Source organism: Anopheles gambiae, chromosome 3 (assembly GCF_943734735.2).
Source record: "Anopheles gambiae chromosome 3, idAnoGambNW_F1_1, whole genome shotgun sequence".
NCBI lineage: Eukaryota > Metazoa > Arthropoda > Insecta > Diptera > Culicidae > Anopheles > Anopheles gambiae.
The window spans coordinates 82,559,065-82,577,032 of NC_064602.1; the positions used below are offsets into that span (position 1 = coordinate 82,559,065).

A 17,968-nucleotide genomic window follows, 5' to 3' on the forward strand; every position below is an offset into this window, starting at 1 on the left:
CGCAAGCGCATATCAATAATTCAATAGTACGCGAATGGAAAACAAATATTTTGGATTTTTCTGAGAATGTATTTGTTTATTCTTTACATTTGTATTTATTAATATATTTCCCTACTGCAAAGTGGTGTTTTCTACCATTTAGCTACTCTATCGACCACTACCCCCTGTACAGTGTGCCAAACGCACACAAAACACAGATAAGCTGAACCATAAAAGTAAAAGTTTGAAACATACAAAGAGTACCAACTTCTACAAAGAGGGCATACGTTGATGAGATAAGCTATACAAACAGTAATACACCAACACTACTTTGTTGTAAAGTTGTTGAACAAAAGTTCAACGATGGAAACAAATCATTCGAGGAGATTTCAATTTCATTTATTGACACATCGTATAAGTTAATCAGTACAAATTGAAACGAGTCACGATTATTGCAAATGTTTGTTCCATGACTGTCCGCTTAGGGCAACCATTCGGCTGCATTAATCAGTCGTTCGGAACGGTGGGTTCCGGTTTCTACCACTTCGGCTTCCATCTCGTCACTGTCTCCATCGCGATATTTGTTGTAGATCTGCAAGGTAATCGGCAGGTCCAGCAGAAGATTTGCAGCCATGGAAAAGGAAATATTTGCGATAAAAATATAATTAGTAAATTCGTCTTTTTGAAAATAGTTTATTCGAAATCGAACAGACAGTCGGAAAAGTGGACAAAGAATGCACCAGTACGAAATAGAGTGAAAAGTTTTAATTACTATTCGGTAGTAAACGAGCGTTCGCGCTCGAGTGTTTTGTTCGATTTTGCTTGCGCTAGCTGGGCGCTAGTCAGGCATTACTGCTCAAAATAAATGAACCTTTTTGCCGGCGTTCACTGCAGCCTCGAAACCGTCACCGATCGCTTCGCCCGCCTTCCGGAAAGCGTTTGCAATGTTGCGCGTCGAGAAGGTGTCCGGGTCGATGTGAATATTCCATCCGGCTTCGCCCTCCTTCGGGCAGCCGGTCTGGTTGACGATGCTCAGATCGAACGGATCCACCGAGTACGAAGCCAATCGGGTGCGAATCTGTGGGAGAATCGAAAAAAAAACAGAAAACAACGATAAAAGAAAGAGCAACGTGAGTAAAAAAATCGGACTATTAAGCGAATAAGTGCACATCGTAGTATTTCGGGCAGCGTTTGGTAAATGGATTTACGACACCAGGGCCGGAGGGTGACCGTTTCGGAACGAGACAGCTTCCCTGCGTTCCTTTTAAATCTGGCGAAGGTAGTGTGCAAAAAATGCGATCCACAAATTCCCATCAACGTCACGTGTTGACGGTCCTCATTTCAATTTTAATTAATTGCAATCACGCGATTGGCTTGCTGCATCGGTGGCGGTGCCGTGACCAGGAATGGGTGGCGTGTGTGGTACCATCAGTGAAACGCGCGTTGTAAACGTTGGGGTTGGGACAGGAGGGTGATAATGATCAATTTGCATACCGTAGTATACAGTGCCCTATCGAAGTGGCTTAATCGCATATACTTCAGTTTATCACACGTTTTAGTATGATAGAGGACTGGATTTATAGAGGGTTTTAGTCACAAACTTTGAAAGAACGGTTTGACATGATCTATTATTAAGTACTTGATCAGAACCTGTTTAGCAGTCATGAAACATGTATTTTAGTCCACCACTGTAATGATTTGTTGAAACGGATTCGAAGATACTTCAATAAAACAAATAAAATTGAAAATCTTTTACGAACCCTCGCCATGGATCTAACAAACAATGGACATCTCCCAAATCCTAAACGAATTCACAAAAACGTCACGGTATCCACAGTTGACGAGCGTTAAAGTCACCTTTTTGGATCCTCAATGTGTAAGGATAAACATGGGCAGGGTTTTTGATTTTTAATGAGAATTTATTCACCAGTCCCCCTGCTTCTAGGCTTCTCGCCTAGCATTCTACCGTGGCTCTACCAAACTGTGATATACACAGCAAGCTGTGGCAACATTCGGGAGCTCATGAATATTACGCTGACCAGTGTTGACTCGGGACCATCTCGGTCGGGGTGATCCGAAAGCAATTTTGGTGCATGATTTATTGCAGCTCCACTGTATCATCATCATCATCACACACACACGAGCTCCCACACCCACACAGGCAGCGTGGTTTGGGAGGGCCTTTTGTTTGTGTGCCGTTTGGTGTGCCAGTCTGTGGCACAAGCTTCCCGGAAGCATCCCCGCGTGTGATGGCGCAGCGTGTGATTTATTCAACCAACCATGGCAGGGTAAGAAGATTAGAGTATGCTTCACACATCGTTGTTATCAGATTTAACGCACGCCAAGCGAACGGAGGTCAGCGTACGGTGCGGGGAGCTCAAGCTACAGGGTGTTGCGTTCCGTGCAGATTTTGCAGAGATTGTGGTTGTTCGCTGGAAGCGCACACAACACGGTTCATCATCTCGGCAGTCGGCCTATGGGTGGATAAGCGCCGGAAAAGGTGTCCCAGCACGATGCAACAGGTTGGTAAGCTTTTGGGTGGATGGGATGGTGTAATGGGCACGAAACAGGCCGGTTGTAGCATGCCGCATAGTGGAGAGTGTGATTATTTCGATGTAGTTGCTGTGCCATGGTGTTAATCGGCACCGTAAGTTTAGCACTCAAAATGGTAACTTTAATGAAATTTTCACGAAGTAAGGGGCTGTACTTTGGACTGTGAGCCAAAGAGTGCGTTCGTAATTGGAAGATTAGTAGGATTTTCCCATGCTTAGGCCATTTATCGTTCGTTTCATTCATATAGCTAATAGCTTTTATTATTAATAGAACTCGTGCGTGCGGAAAAGATTCGATTTTAAACATGATTATCTCAAAACATAGTTTTAAAGTTGGCCTTTATCACAAATCAAGGTTTTGAATAATCGACCTTTCGTTCCATTAAAGAAAGTGATCTTCTTCTTCTTCTTTGGCTCAACAACCGTTGTCGGTCAAGGCCTGCCTTTACCTCTTGTGGGTTTGGCTTTCAGTGACTAATTGATTTCCCCCCATAGCAGGATAGTCAATCCTACGTATGGCGGCACGGTCTATTTGGGGCTTGAACCCATGACGGGCATGTTGTTAAGTCGTACGAGTTGACGACTTTACTACGAGACCGGCCTAAAGAAAGTGATCATTTTTCTTAATTTTGAAGCTTAAGTTTTACTTGTAATAGTTTTGTATCAAGTGTTCCTCCTTACATTTTTATTCTTTCATGTTTCTTTGCTGTTTCTCATAAAAACTTGTTTGTTTTACTGTAAAGACATTTAATCAAGACATAATATAAAAAACATGAAAGTTTTTTTTCTTTAAAAGCTTCCATTAAAAAAGGATTTAAAAATTTCCTCTATATCCTTGCCTTAAATTGTGCCATTTCCAATCGATCGCTCAATTCATCCACTCTAAACACAATACAAAGCTCTACCACTTAGAACTATTTTAAACAGGTACATCAATCAGTTTTAACTTCAAAACAGAGTCCTCGCATTTAACATCCAATTTAACACAGCAAGCATGGCATGGCATGGTAACCAGTAACACGCTGCCGAAGACGAATGTGACAGCTCAAAGAGCGAGCGAGTAGCTCCAACACCACCACAGTTGTTTGCAACTCGAAGACAAAAGACTAATTAAGTGTCTGGTTAACACTGCCTGCCGGAGATATAGAGAGACATAGAGAGCGAAAAAGAAGAAGGTAGCTACAATTCGCACGTTCTCCTTAGAATTGCACAGTGACTTTTCCGCGCGGTCGTGTAATTCTGTGGGATTTCAAGAAGTGCACACACAAAAAGTGTGTCTTTTTTAAATTCCAAAAGGGCATGGCGGAACACTTTTCGGAACGCTCGAAAACTCCCATGGACTGGTCCTCCGTTCGCCGTCGTGTTTTGCGAGGCTGCCGCACTCAAGCATGTGATGGGTAGGTAGTGGGTAGTTGTTCCCGGGGCTGGATGTAACCAGTTGTAATTAGCACTAGTTGTGAGTGGTTCTTCCTACCTCTCCACCCCTTACCCCCTGTTACCCCGTGTGCAGCTCGTCAACCGTGCGTAACAAGTAAGGGGGACGTGTAAGCGCAACGACAAAACTAGTCAACAGTCATTTCATATTCCCTTTGGTGGGGATCATCTGTCTATGTTGCTCGTTGACTTGTTGTTGGTGGGGGGGGGGGGGGAGGAAGGACTCTGGGAGAGGAAGCAAACACAAGAGCCAGTAGTTGTCTTCCACTTTACATTCGTGCATGTTTTATCGGATCGTGGCAGGTGGGCGAACACGCGCTTGAGGATACGCGCAGGTGCCACACGTGGTTAGAAAAATGGCGCAAATTGAGAATGTGTGCAAGCGGGCTGGCGAGGAAAAGCCGGATGAGCGGGTGCTGGTTTGTCGGTCCACTAATGGGGGTGTGCACTTGGCTTCCGGGTAAGGCTAATATGAAAATGAGCCTTTTTATTCCTCCATTTGTGCACTCGCACAATCCCGTGGGACATACACTGGGCGAGTTTTACATTATTTTGCTGTTTGGTCTTTTTTCCTTGGTTTGGATTTTTTTTTTTGCATACTGGAGTATTTTTTGTGCGTCACAAAAATTCTTTCGTTTTGCTCGAGCTTCTCAACTACCACCGAGCTTCCCCTACTGCCAGCAGCTGTACTTTTCCCCAACTGGAACAGTATTCTCTCACCTCACAACTCATAGTCCGTTTAAACACATCCGAATCTAATTCCACCGCACCTCCGCCTTGATGGTGTGAGTGGTAAAGTTTCAGATTCCGGTTACGGGTCGTTGACCAATTTGAGAAGCAGCCCCTTAAATCCCTAGGCATCTCGAAATTGCTGTTGGATTTGGTGGACTCATCGGTGCAGGGGTACACTAGTTTGTTCGGGTAGCAAGGAGCATGTGCTACAGTTGACCGAAACCTCGCCCCAAAGCTTGGTGTGCAGTGGAGTTCCATGAAGCGGGGGGGAACGATGTGCCAAAGGTAAGCTTTCGGAGCGTAGTTCGTTACACCGTTTGTTGGCCACAGCTGGCTAACGAACAAATCCAGGTACTTCCAGGTGTCGAATTGGGATGCTGGAACGGAATGAGCGTGTTTGAGGAGGGGGAAAAAAGGCTATGGAAAATCAGACCACCGTCCAAGCAGTAACGAGAGTGACAACTAACTCCACCCACTGCATGGGTGGTGGATTATAACAAGGGCAGAATTTTGTCGTCGTCCATCTGGAAGTTGTGCCATTAGATGTGGGCAAAACTAAACGCAACCGTTTACATTTTTCATTAGCCACCGGGCACAGTGGGACACTGGGGTGCGCTGTGGACAGTGCCGTCGAGGTACACTAATTGCAAAATGCTCAAATATTTCTGAAAGGTCACGTAAAATATCATCCGTGTATGTGTTTGTGTGTGTGTGTGTGTGTAATGGAAACTTTCATACATTCCGAATGAATCGCTTGTGATCTACCCCATGAGGGGAGATGTTAATTAGTAGAACAGCCAATTATGGACATATTTTAGTATCTTGCGGAGTATTGTAGGTTTTTAAATCGAAATCAATAGCTGTATTTAAATATTTGGCGCTAAATTTCAAAGTTTTCTTAGGTTTTTATTATTAAAATAGTCAAATAGGTGTATTTTTCAGTGCAGTCTGTTTTACACTAGATGGCGCTAAAGGTAAAAATACTTGGTAACAATATTGATGTAGCTTTTTGGACTGTACTTATAAGTACTTAAACAAAAACTAAACGATGTGTTGTGTTAAACGTGTGCATGAAACGTATCAATTTGTAAAATATTATAATTAAATATACCTAGCCACAATATTCCTAACACAATTCCCTATGAAGATATTCCAGTAGTTCGATTTACACTTCAACACTCACAAAAGTTTCATTTTATGGCCAACCCACCCTCCGATTTCATTGTGTTCATACGTCCGATATACAACCCGCATTTTGCAATTAAGCAGTCCACTTACCTTGTCGACGTAGATTTTGTCCAAATCGCGCGTACGGGACAGCAGGGTCGCACTCTGCCGATGGCCGAACGGAATCTTCTGGCACGAAAACACCCCGGCGTACGTATCGTAGTCGGTCATGAAGATGACAAACTTTGCGGAACCGGCTACGCCTGGCGGAAAGGGTCGGAACGATAGAAAGAGAGAGAAATTCAAGCATAAGCACAGCTGGTGGTACTTTGTGCGAGGAAAGGGATCGATGTTTCAATGACGTCATTCGGAGGGTATGACGCTCGCTTTCGGCAGCTGTGACACTCACTGAGCGGAAACCGTACGGTCATTCGGGCTGGTACGTCCCGGTCGGTGACGGTAAGCTTGCCGGTGTACGAGTACTCGTGCTTGATGGGTGCGATCGAGAGCGGTGCCTTCTGGGAGATCTGCTCGATAAAGTACTCGTCCGGGGTGTCCGGGTTTTTGGTAATGTTGTAGATCACGCAGGTTGAGGCAGTGCCCGTCTTCTGGATAACGTACCAGATGCCGAGAAACTGAAGAAGAAATAGGACACAGAGGGTGTAAAACAGCGAGAGTAATTATTTGAAAGTTTTTTAAGTTTCGCTAATAGAAGAGTTGGATAAAGAAAGGAGTGCTTTTGTTGAGCGTAAAGCTTTGATATTGAGAGACGATTCGCAGATTGAACCTGATCAGTAATTAACAAGTAATCAAATTGAAGCTCTCCAAATTAGCTGTTAATATTTTATTCCACCTTTGTCGCGTTGGAGACACCGCGTGACGCCTTACCCTGAGCGACCTGTGTACCAGTGTCACTAATTACACAGCCATGTCCCTTGTCAAACTCTGCAGGCAAATCATGGAGCCGGTCGTGCGTAAAGCTGTCCAAAAGACTACCAGACTAGAAGTTTCATCATTAATTTTAAATTGTAACCTATTATCCTCTGGTGCCGCTCCTCCCCCTTATAGAGCGTACACACAATTCGTACGAGGAAAACAAAAACATTGAACACGTGGTTTCTAAGGCACTTAAAAGTTTTCCCACCTTGCTCGCAAGAAACGCTTTTGGAGCAGCGTGGAAAAACAGCACCAGTACACTGACCGCGAGAGGTCAAAAGTGGTAGCCCGGGAAAGCTTCACCGTAGTGAAGGCAATGGCTAATGTTTTGCAAAGGTAGGTCCCTCCTTTAACTGCATTGAGCTGTGTATGGCTTGGCTGGCCTTTTTCTTCGTTCTACCGCCAAGTTCAGGGCCGTTTTACCAGCACCATTCTCACCACAACTAGGTAGATTGCTGCCCTAGTGCAGGAGCAAGCCAGTGAAGTTGGCTTCCGCAAAAAGTTTAGACAAGCAGCGTCCTAGGCCTGCTGCCCGACTCCTCCCGTGACGGAGAAATGTTGTCGAACACCAGAAGGCATGACAAACTTTGTGTTCGATCCTTGGAGCTCGGGGGTTAGGTTTCATGGTCTCGGTCGCATCGGGTCGATGTGCGTCCCGTGTCGGAACCGGAGGGATTGACAGGTCAGGGCGATCGGATGTTGTTGCTATGCTTGTGTGTCCGGTGGGCCCGGTGTAGTGTAGACCGTAACTTTTGATTGGCTTATTAAAGTTTACACGGTGCCTGGTTTATCCCGGTGCCCTTTTCCCTTGCACAACAAAAGCATCAATCACTGAGCTAGCTTTGTTTTAGTGTGAAAAATTAAACAGAATGTTAACGTCAAACAATTATCACGAGCAGTTGAACGGGGACTGTCTCTTTGCGCACGCTTTCACGTGCGTTGTGGATGAAGAATTTGCACTCATTTCTCTACCTCCGAGACTCATTAAAAGTCGGTAAGGGAAGGCAAAAGTAACCCGGCCCCCTCGACGTCCTACACTCGTGATGAATTGAAACATTATTTCATGCCGGGAGTACGCGCGACAAGGGGAAGAAGCGAATGTGTCTCAACTCTGCAATAAGCATTTGCCCGGTACTACCGCATTGTGCTGCACACGCATGTCGAGGATTCTCATTATGTGTTCAACTGCTTCAGCTTACAAACTCCTCCCCCCCAATCCCCCACCGGAGGTTTGTCCGGAACTATAAAAAGCGAGCTGCCTAGCGTGTGGGAATTTCAAAAATGAAAATTTATCTTTCCACTTTTCACACCCCGGGAAAGGGGAAAACAGCCGGAAACGCTTGCGCCTTATTCGCTTTCGCAAACGTCATCATCATCATCATCCATCGTCCGGGACGACACAGAGCCTGCGAGTTGGAGTGTGTGACTTGCGTCAGATATGGGGTTGGGTTTGGTGAAGTTTTCGGTGCAATTGTCATTTGCGCCATCTGTGGCGCACACTAGTGTTGCTGCTGCTGCTGCTACTCCTGGTGTCACTTTACTCGTTAGCGTGTGCGTGTTTGTTGTGGCGTTAAGGACACACGCAAGGGGCAGACAATAAATTATCGCCTACGTCAAGAAAGGCAAGGTGTTCTGTTTCACCTTCTTTTTTGTTCTTCAGAAGCGTGTACACAGGGTTTGGAGTGTGGTGGAAGGATGATGCGCTTTCACCACGTGTAGGATGGTGTAATTAGAAGTAATAGGAGCCGGCAAAGAACTTCCAGCTCAAAAACTAACCTCTCGAAAGGGCAGGGCAACAAAGCGGAGAGGAGAAACGTTAGAAGTGGTGTTGTTTGTGTTTTTAAATAACATGTTCGTAAGCTTGAGGGTGGGGTTTTCTACCCCATATTTTCCCTTCTTCAAGGAGTTAAGCTTGACGATGTACGGTACCACGACCTGCAGCACGACCAGTGGATGAAAAATATGTATTTGCCGTAACTTTCAGAAACACCCATCCATATTTCGCTTCAAAAACAAGCACACAGCCTGAACGGGACAGCATAACATAACCTAGTTCTTGTTGCGCAGGAAAATTGAATCAATCGTTACGAACATCTCGCATGTACCGGCGGTACGGAGTCAGGTCGTCGGGATGGTTGTTTTTGCCGTTCACCCACCCATCGCCCACGCTGCCGCTGCTGTTTGTTTGCTTAGTCGAAAAGTTTGTTTATGCACCCGAAAAGTGAGCGAGAAAGCAAACTAATGGCCCTCCATACCTCCGCAATCTCGACCGGAAAGTCCGAAAGCTTATGCCAACACGGGGATGGTAAAGTCAGTGGCAAACAGATGCAATCAAACCCCACACCTCTCCACAAATGGTAGCCGGACATTATCCGGCAACTCCGGAATGGGGGTCCGTTAGGATGGGGTTTTTTTCTCTCTCTCTCTGTTTCGTCTCGGTGTTTCTTTTCCCACCGAGCAATCCCATCCCATCAATCAATGTCAGCAACAGGGGGCCCGAACCGAAAGTAACGATCGGGTTGGGTCATTCTGCCCGGCAGATAGGAACAAACTGTTGCCCGGCAGATATCCCTCGACGGTGGCTCGTTGGTCGCGAGACAAAGAGTGGGTCGCGCGGAGAAGTTCTAGATATTTATTTGACCTTTTTGTAGCCCGCTCCTTTCGGTTCCTTACTTTGGTGTAGGAAATTGATGCACTTCACTCTTCACCAGACAGAACCGAGACGAAAGACGCGTTTACCCTTTTTCTCTCCCTCGAGTGGATGAAAGCTTTCGCTCCGTTTGGGCTGAAATGGACATCGGAGTGTTGATTGGGTTGTGAGGCAGGCAGGAAGAAGATGCTATCCTTGGACGCGTTACAATGGACGGACGAATCGTGTTCGTCTTGCGCTTGATGTGTGAGTGTATCACTATGTTCATCGAGCCGCGCTTCTTCCCAAGCAATTAAGCAAACGTGCGTTTGACGTAGGATGTGACGCCGTGTTTCGTGCGCTATTGTGCGTCCAGAGAATGCATTATTTATTTAAACGGACTGGTGACTGGTGTGGTGAAAGTCAGGAATGAAGGCAACAACACAAAAAAGGATGCGCTAGTATATTAAAAAATCCATTAGACCTTTTTATCTCGCGCTTGTTAGAGGTTCCAGAAAACAGGATCCTTATCGACCCGTTTTCTGAAGCGAGTGCCTATAGACGGAATGATTAATGTCCGTTTCAGACAGCTTGAAATGCTTGCACTCCAAATCTGTTCTAATATTAACACTTTGTTCGTCGCTCGAGTGCAAGAATGTAACTTTTGCTAGCAATAGTTAACTTCCATTATTACATGCCAGAGTCAGTTAATCGCAAGCGGCGCCGTTTTACGCACATCGTAACGGAGATAACGGATGGGTTTACCCGCACGACGTAAAATCGTTAATGATAGGTAACCGATTAACCAGCATCCACTTGAGATGCGAGCATTTGCACGGCCTTTAGCATTGATTATATGGATGCTTATAATGTGGCAGGGGTTGGCAAGCTTGAATGTGAGCAGAATCTAACCGAGATCAACGTGCATTTTTGAAGAAGATTTTGAAAAACCGTTAGGTTATGGTGTTTATTTATCGAGCTTTCGCTTTTTTCCATTATTTCCATCGATATAGACACAAACTCTGTGAAGCGTCTTAAGAGTTATCTCGCACCCAGGTTTAATAATCGTATCTCTTCTTGTTTTTTAATAACTTAATGCGTCATTACTTAGGATAATGATGTAAACACTAAAAACACGTCAAATGCATGATTTATTTTGATACATTGCTATTGATCAACACGCACTTTCGTGAATGGCTTATGAACAACCTTCAGAAATGGTTTAAAATTTTCTCAAAAAACCTCATAGAGCCACGCGTCGTGCCGACCCCTGGTGGGAATCACTGTAAAGCACGATGATGCCCCAGAGCGCTTCATCTCCACAGTGAGAGTGGTTGACCTCTCTTGCGTGTCGTATGCAAATACGTGCGAACAAGGTTATCAGCAACAACTTACAGATCTGCCTGTTTTTTACACTTCGCTTTCTTAAACGTAATTCGATTTGCGCAGAAGTGTATTAATGTAATGAACTAGAACCTTTTTTTCAACATGTATCACTTTTGCTTTATTTTACCTGCTTCATGCTAAAACCACTCATCGGCTCAACCGATGGACAGTCGCCGGTTTTGTACGTATGACTCTGCACAACACCGGCCAGACAGGCTAGAGCGACGACGGTAGCCGTCATCGCCAGTACACGCGGAACTTTAGCCATATTTAGGTGACACTGATTGGCTGTTACACTGTGACACTTAAAACACTTTCACAAACAGTTTTTTTTTCACACACTCAGCACGTTCTAGTGTACACTTCTGGAGAAACTACCCTTTGCTTTCGAGCGAACCGCTTCCTCACAGGCAGAGCGCTGAGGTACGACTGTATCGGTTGCAAGACGTTTGACTGCCTCTTGTAGATCTGGACGTTTCTCACCCGGCCGACCGTACAGTTCACGCACACCACACCAATACCTTGACGGCCACTCAACTCGACGATTATTCAATTGATCTGTTTTGGTGGTGCGTCTCGCGAGCGCGCTGTATGTCTTTCCTGTTCCCTCTCAGCAGATGATCAGCCTGCAGCATCTAGCCGTGGATCGAGCGAGATCGGACCCGTTTGCTGTTCGCTTATCAGCCCAATGTGCCCCCTTCCTAGCGGGTTTCACTACGCGCGTGGTCCAGCGTGTAGTACTGTGAATGAGTTACACTACAGCTGAACGGCTGGGGACTGGTGTCATTGTTTTTTTTTTTGCGCGGTTTATGTTTGCTGAACCGCGAAACCTTTCCCTTAACGGTAGGTGGTCGGTCAGGTGATGGTGAGACGCAGGCATCGTGCCGTTTGGTGGTTTGTTTTTGTGTTGCGCTTGTTTGCTTCACTGTTCGCGGTATATCCGATGACTCATCTGGCTTTGATGTGGCTTCCCCGAGACGCCAAGGCCGACCATCGGCCATAGTTCTTGGGTCTTTTATGTAGTTTATTTTTGAAGTTTAAATCTTTACATATGATTTAGTTTAATATTTTTAAAATAAAGTTTAAACATGTGTTTGTAAGGTTATACTTATTCTAAAAACTTACAGAATGCATAGATTGAGAGCAAATTAATACAAATAAGATTGGTTTCAGGTGATCAGTTCCCTTACAAAACTTAATTTTGATGGCGTTTTACTTCAAAAAATAATTCGAAAACAGTTTTGTAAAAAAAAACTGCCTTAAAAATATATTTCATTAAAAATTGGTTTGGGCTTTTATAATGGCTTTTTATAAACCATTTTCGAATGTATTATTTATTGCAAAATATCTACCTACCTACCTACCAAAATACCTGAATTCGTCTGTTTGATGTAAGCAGTGTAGTGAAGTTTAAAAATGGTGAAAAAATTGATTTCGTATTTTCAAAGCTTTATTGTAAAGTGACTTAAAATCACTTTTAGCACAAATCATACTTTCGCTGTTTTCATCTATCGCTTCCAAATTTAATGTATATAGCAAAAAATCTACTGCTCATATAGTTATCGTAGGCACTGTAGAATGAATTAAATGTGTAGTTGAAATTTCAAAAAAGAAGACCAGAAAATCTTAAGTGTTAGCAAATCGTAAGTGTTAATTACCGGTACTTAAGCATGATTAATCCTGACCATGTGGCTCTTGCCAAAAATCCATACGTGCTTTTAGTACTGGCCTTTTACATAAAGTTTTTGAATTAATTTTATTAATTAGACCTAAGTCTTCTATTAAATACAAACTATATTTTCGAAAATGAGTGTTGTGACTGAAATGATGTTTCAAATATTTACGAAATCATGAACCCTATTTCAGTTGGAATTCAATAGTTGAACATTTTTCCGTCTGTATAAGCTGTTCGTGGTCGACTAGCGACATCGTTGAACTCCTGTCAAAATTGTATAAATGTTCGATGAGTTCGTTGGATCAGTTTTCCATCATGTGCGAGGATGGAGTAGCTCAGATTTGACAAAAGAGGTCCAACTAATGTAGACATGTGGTTATTGTTGATATGCTTTTCAGTGCTGATGTTTGTTAGTTGGCTGACATTTAATGAAAAAGATCTAATTTAAGAGGAAACAATGTCTTAAATTGATCATAAGAATTCAATGGAATACGTTGCAGTAATGACGAATCAACGCTACAAACGTATTACCCAGGACAGAAAGCATCAGCAAAGCTGCTCTCATGCTCTTGTCAAGAAAATCTCCCACTCCTTCGCGTTCTTCGTAATGATGAATAGGATTATACGGAAATGCACTGATTCGAGCCACATTAAAAGCGCATTGCGTTTTTTTTCATAATCCTCCAGCTAATGACCTTTAGCTCCCTGGAGAGCAAACTTTACATTATGCTGTTGCGGCGGGATCTCATCATCCAGGCGGTTGACTTCTGGCATCAAACATCCCACAGATAATGAGCGCAGCTCCCATCTTTCATCGTTTCGAGGCTTTGAGAATAAAGTGAGTAAGCTACGCTGAGTTGCAGCTGATTGCTGTTCTGGAGACCGTTTGGGGAGGACTGCTTGCAGGCGGAAATCATCGTTTTGTTTAAATGAAGCTAATCAGCGACGGGCGAGCGCCCAGTCAGATTCTCACAGGGTTAGCATGATACGCGATTGAAGGCAAAAGAGACAAAGAAAGCGATAAGATTTACTAAACAGTATCAACGTAGGTTCGAAGTTAATGTTGCTTGTTAATAATTGGAGAAGGTCGGTTGGGAGTGGCGGGTTTACATCTTGTTTTGTTTGAGAAACGTTCCAAGCATCTCCCTTGGGATTGATTTGTACTGATTTGTTGTGATATTTGTGTATGCTTTATTGTTATTATTGTCTACAGTGACATGCAGAAAAAAAAGAAACGTTTCCAATTTCATTATATGCAACCATCCAATGCAAACGCATCCATATTTGCAAATGCAACTGTACGATGCTTCATAACATCCCCTTCCCTCATAGCAAACACGGAAACCTAACGCTCTCTCTAGGTTTATTTTTCAAACCATATTCTGTAACGCACCAAAACAGCTCCGACCGACTTGCCACCTCCATTTCTTTGATAAGTGCGCACCGTAAACAAAAAGCAGAAAACCAACACACCCGACCGCCGGCATGTGGCAGTGGGGAAGTGGTGGCGATGAGGTTTAAGGGGTTGGGCAAATAGTAAATTAGATTTGCTGCAACCATTTTCCGTGCACTTTCCGACAGCGCCTTCCGGTTCCGAAGCGCCTGTGATGATGACCGTGACTCACGCGAACGCGTATGTGTGTGCACTTTGCACCAGCCTGGCCGGTAAGGGAGGCCAGTGGGTGAGTGTTTTACGGTTTGGTGCAGCGCTCGGAACTGGAAGCGTTGGCTAAAGGTTGAGAACGAACCCGGGGCTGGAGGACAAGAGCGAAACGGTTCAACGTCGTCATCGTTTGTGTTTGGTTGATCTCGTTTAGCAGCGGTCCACTTTATTTGTAGTTGGTTTGTTGGGTTGTCGATTGCTGTGTGGAAGGTGTTATGATTTTACTCTGCACAGTGTTGTGACGAGGGTTAAAGGTAGCACGTAATGTGGCATATGAGATCGTGTTCCACGTGCCATAAATATCGGCCATGCTGCTTGTTTTTGTTTGGATTTTTTAGTGTCAAATACTATGCCATATTTAGCATATTTGAAGCCTAAAATATTGTGAGAAGTATATCAATTTTTTCGCTCAAAATGTACAGCATATCATACAACAATGAATGAACAGGTCAAAATAACAATCATACTTGGATGTGTTTTTTGTCAAGCTTGTTCTAATTTAATTGTTGGAAGAAATTTTATTTGGTCTTTAAATATGAGCAAGTGTTCATTTCATTAACATATTCATCATATTGAACAGTAACATTTAATGTAAAATGAAGGTAAGAATTGTTCAACATTCTTTCGCAAAATGTTTCTTATCAGAAACCTTATTTAACAAATCAAAAGAGATTAAAGTGGGCGTAAGGTTTTATTCATTGTGTGATTATGGTTAAAAATAGAACGTGACATAAAGATGACAATTTTTCTTCTTCTATTTATGTCACCTTGGAATGATTACAAATCACAAGCACAGACAACGGCAATAAATCGCCCGTCGCCGTGATAAGCAATCAAGGTTGCAAAATCGTTTCCACCTCGTGGCGGGATCCATGCCGTGTGACCTTTGAGAAGAAACAGCTTTCGCTTAGATAAACGGAGTCGATGTTATGGCAAAACATTTCTTGGGATAAATTTGTTTTCTTTAAGAAAGGTAAAAATACCTGCGAATGACCGATACAGCAAACGGGAGACAGATTTTTCAATTGACTCGTTTTCAAGAAAGATGTATTTTTTATTTTAAAATAGTCTCAAGAGCCTGAATAAGGCAGAGCATGTCCGTGTAGCACGTTACGCCAAATATAAGATAAATGTAAATATTAAGCGGACTATCAAAGAAAGAAACATGTGGTGCTTGGTGTTTAACTTATTTTTGAATATTCATTATTAGTTTAGGAACTATTGAGTCCTACTCTAAATTCTACTGCTATATCAAAAGGACTGAAGGAAATGCAATTTTTCGGAATGAAATAAGCTTGCACAAATATACCATTCGATTGTTGGCTTTTTGAACCACAAGCTCTTCCGTTTCAGCTTTTGGGATGTTTCGTACGAGAAAATTTTATTGAAAAATTTGATCTTGCCAAGGGCACCGTTGCCCCTGTCAAAAATTCGACCCCTCTACACGCCTATCTACCACCGCCTGTCCCGAATGCCATCGTCGGTATCTGCGAACAAAGGCAGATTAGATATTGAAATGTAAATCCCATCATTCGCACAAACCGAAACGTACATCTGAATGATTGGTGATTGGATTTGACACCTAGCCGAGGGATCCATTTTCTGGTGAGTCAAAATCAAAGAAGCTTGTGTAAGATGAACAGAAAAAAAGAGACATTGATACGTATCCAATGACAAGAGGGCGCTTTCCTTTCAGCGAACGCAAGGCCATCCAACAGATGCGAAACTGTGTGTCCTTTGCATGTGGTTTTTTTTTTTCAATTTTCCCCATTTTTGTTCGATGTTAGTGTATTAGAAAAATGGACTGCGCATTTTTGAGGCACAAAATGTGATTTTGGTTTCTTTTTGGTGGGTAAGTATTTCTTCCCCTCCCTGCAGGAGGAAGTAACATGGAGGGATGATAGAAGACGCTTCAGCTGCCAGAGCACTTTGCCTTTGGAAAACTGATCCGCAGATTGGATTTTGGCGTTGCTCGCAGTGAAAGATTGCTGTTTTGCCGAAATATTCAGATTCAAGCGTACCAAACCGTATACCCAACGCAAGCAATTTGCGCCCTTGCCCTCCAAGTCCTGCCAGCAAACAGTAAGTCGTTAGTTATTCACAAGCAGGGTCGATTTACAGCTTGTGGCCCCCAGCTCACACATGTACTGCTTGGTATATGGTTCAAAGTTAATGGTGAGGAAAGCCCGTTTTTCAAAGCCAATTCCAATTTGTAGTGCATTATGGGTGTAGGAAAGCGCACGATCATTAATCATGGCAGTTAATTATGGTGCTCGTAGCGCCACACGGTGCTGAGATTTTCGGCCAGCCAGGAACGTGTGGATGAGCGTTCCTTCTTTTTTGGTGGTCGTGATGAGGGAAATGGGAAAGCTGGTGTCACTCCAATCTTGTTAACGTGCTGGCACAAACTTTGCACCGGTGTGTGCACACTCTGTTTTGCTCATTTTAATGGATCCATTACGGGATTTTTTGGGGAAAAGTGTTGGTATTTTTATTAAAACGTTAAACAAGGAAATGGGTTAATGGAGCCAGCAATAGAGCTTTGTTTACAAGACACAAAAAAACAACTCTCTATGTACAAATTCAGTTAATGCCATTAGCAGGTGTTAACGTTTCAAGGTAGTATGAGTATGTAAATCCTCTTCAATATTCATCTATTTGTTCATTTGTGTCGTAGTCCTCTATTATTTGTAGTGCATGTAGTCAAACAAACGGGACATCATTCGATGGAGGAGCTCAGCGAATCTTCTGTACTGGATACTTTTATTTACAAAGACTAACTGGTCCATTAAAAGGGTTTTGGTTGTCAAAGCATCATCGTAAGCTCCATTTCCATTCCTTAATATCCCATTTCAACTGTATTCCCATTACAATCATGTATCGTTTGAAGGAGTAATCAACTGATAATGGTTTATTTCAAACTAGCATTCAAATTGCCAACCTATCCTTGAAGGGTTCAAAATATGTTCTGAGCGGGGTTGAGTTGACAAGAATTCATTACATTAAAAAAAAATGTTTTCAACAAACATTGTAAAGCCCTCAGCCCCTAGCAGCAGCTTCTCCTCGATGCAGACAGTTGACTTTAGAAAGTTTTTGCTTCATCTTATCTAGCCAACGAACTTCTGCTCCACGTGCTGAGTTTTGCTGTGGAACCTTTTCTAGATGGGACATGATGGGTCCGGTATCCTCATAACACACCTCAGCCACGGTATTCTGTAGGCCTATGCCTTCGCCAAGACGACTGGCTCAGCTCAGCAAACTCGTGGTATATTCATCGCCTTCAACTCATTCATGGTACATCTGGCATGCTGGAACACACTGGAAAAGATAGTCCAACATTCGTGTCCATAGAGGACCTACGGGAGAATCAATGGTGACGGCCATAGAAGGAACGATTCACTTGAAAAATACTTTTCCGAATTTTGATGGTGATGTCTTTGTTCCAGGGTACAAACGTTTGAAGATAGTTGAACTCAAAGTGCCTAGAGGTAGTCACCGTCAAATAAAACGCTGCCTCCCAGTTAATACCAATCCCCTCTGAACCTTCGGTAAAAAGTTATTTCGTCTTAATTTCTTGGTGCTTTACGTTTAAATCTGGTATTCTCATCTCAAACTATTGCAGGCGTTTTGCCAACACTGTCAAAGTCAATCGTGAAGAAAAGGAAATGAAAACATTGGTAGAAGTTCATCAGGGCGAAAACATAACTCTGGGTGATTTTAAAGAGTGGAGAAGAAAGTGCGTCACCTTGCCTCAGATCCCTCATTCCGATCTGTGTTGCCATCAGCTCATTCCAATCTATGTAGTCGTAAGTCAC

The 17,968-nt window shown here is 43.4% G+C and overlaps 1 protein-coding gene across 2 annotated transcripts; it reads right to left on the reverse strand.

Annotated features, from left to right (window-relative positions):
* Nucleotides 1-356: 356 nt before the first annotated feature.
* On the reverse strand, nucleotides 357-11,688 carry LOC5667924 (apolipoprotein D). 2 transcript variants are annotated; one of them, XR_009765805.1, is made up of 5 exons: nucleotides 10,943-11,592; nucleotides 6,274-6,499; nucleotides 5,976-6,127; nucleotides 752-1,057; nucleotides 357-571 (listed from the first exon to the last, which is right to left on the reverse strand). XR_009765805.1 is itself a non-coding variant. In XM_001689010.2 (5 exons), exons 1-5 carry the CDS (start codon nucleotides 11,081-11,083, stop codon nucleotides 461-463), a joined length of 837 nt encoding a protein of 278 aa, XP_001689062.1. In that variant the 5' UTR covers nucleotides 11,084-11,688; the 3' UTR covers nucleotides 357-460. The 2 variants fall into 2 exon arrangements, 1 of the variants encoding a protein (XP_001689062.1); XM_001689010.2 differs by having other exon boundaries at nucleotides 851-1,057; nucleotides 10,943-11,688.
* Nucleotides 11,689-17,968: the final 6,280 nt, after the last annotated feature.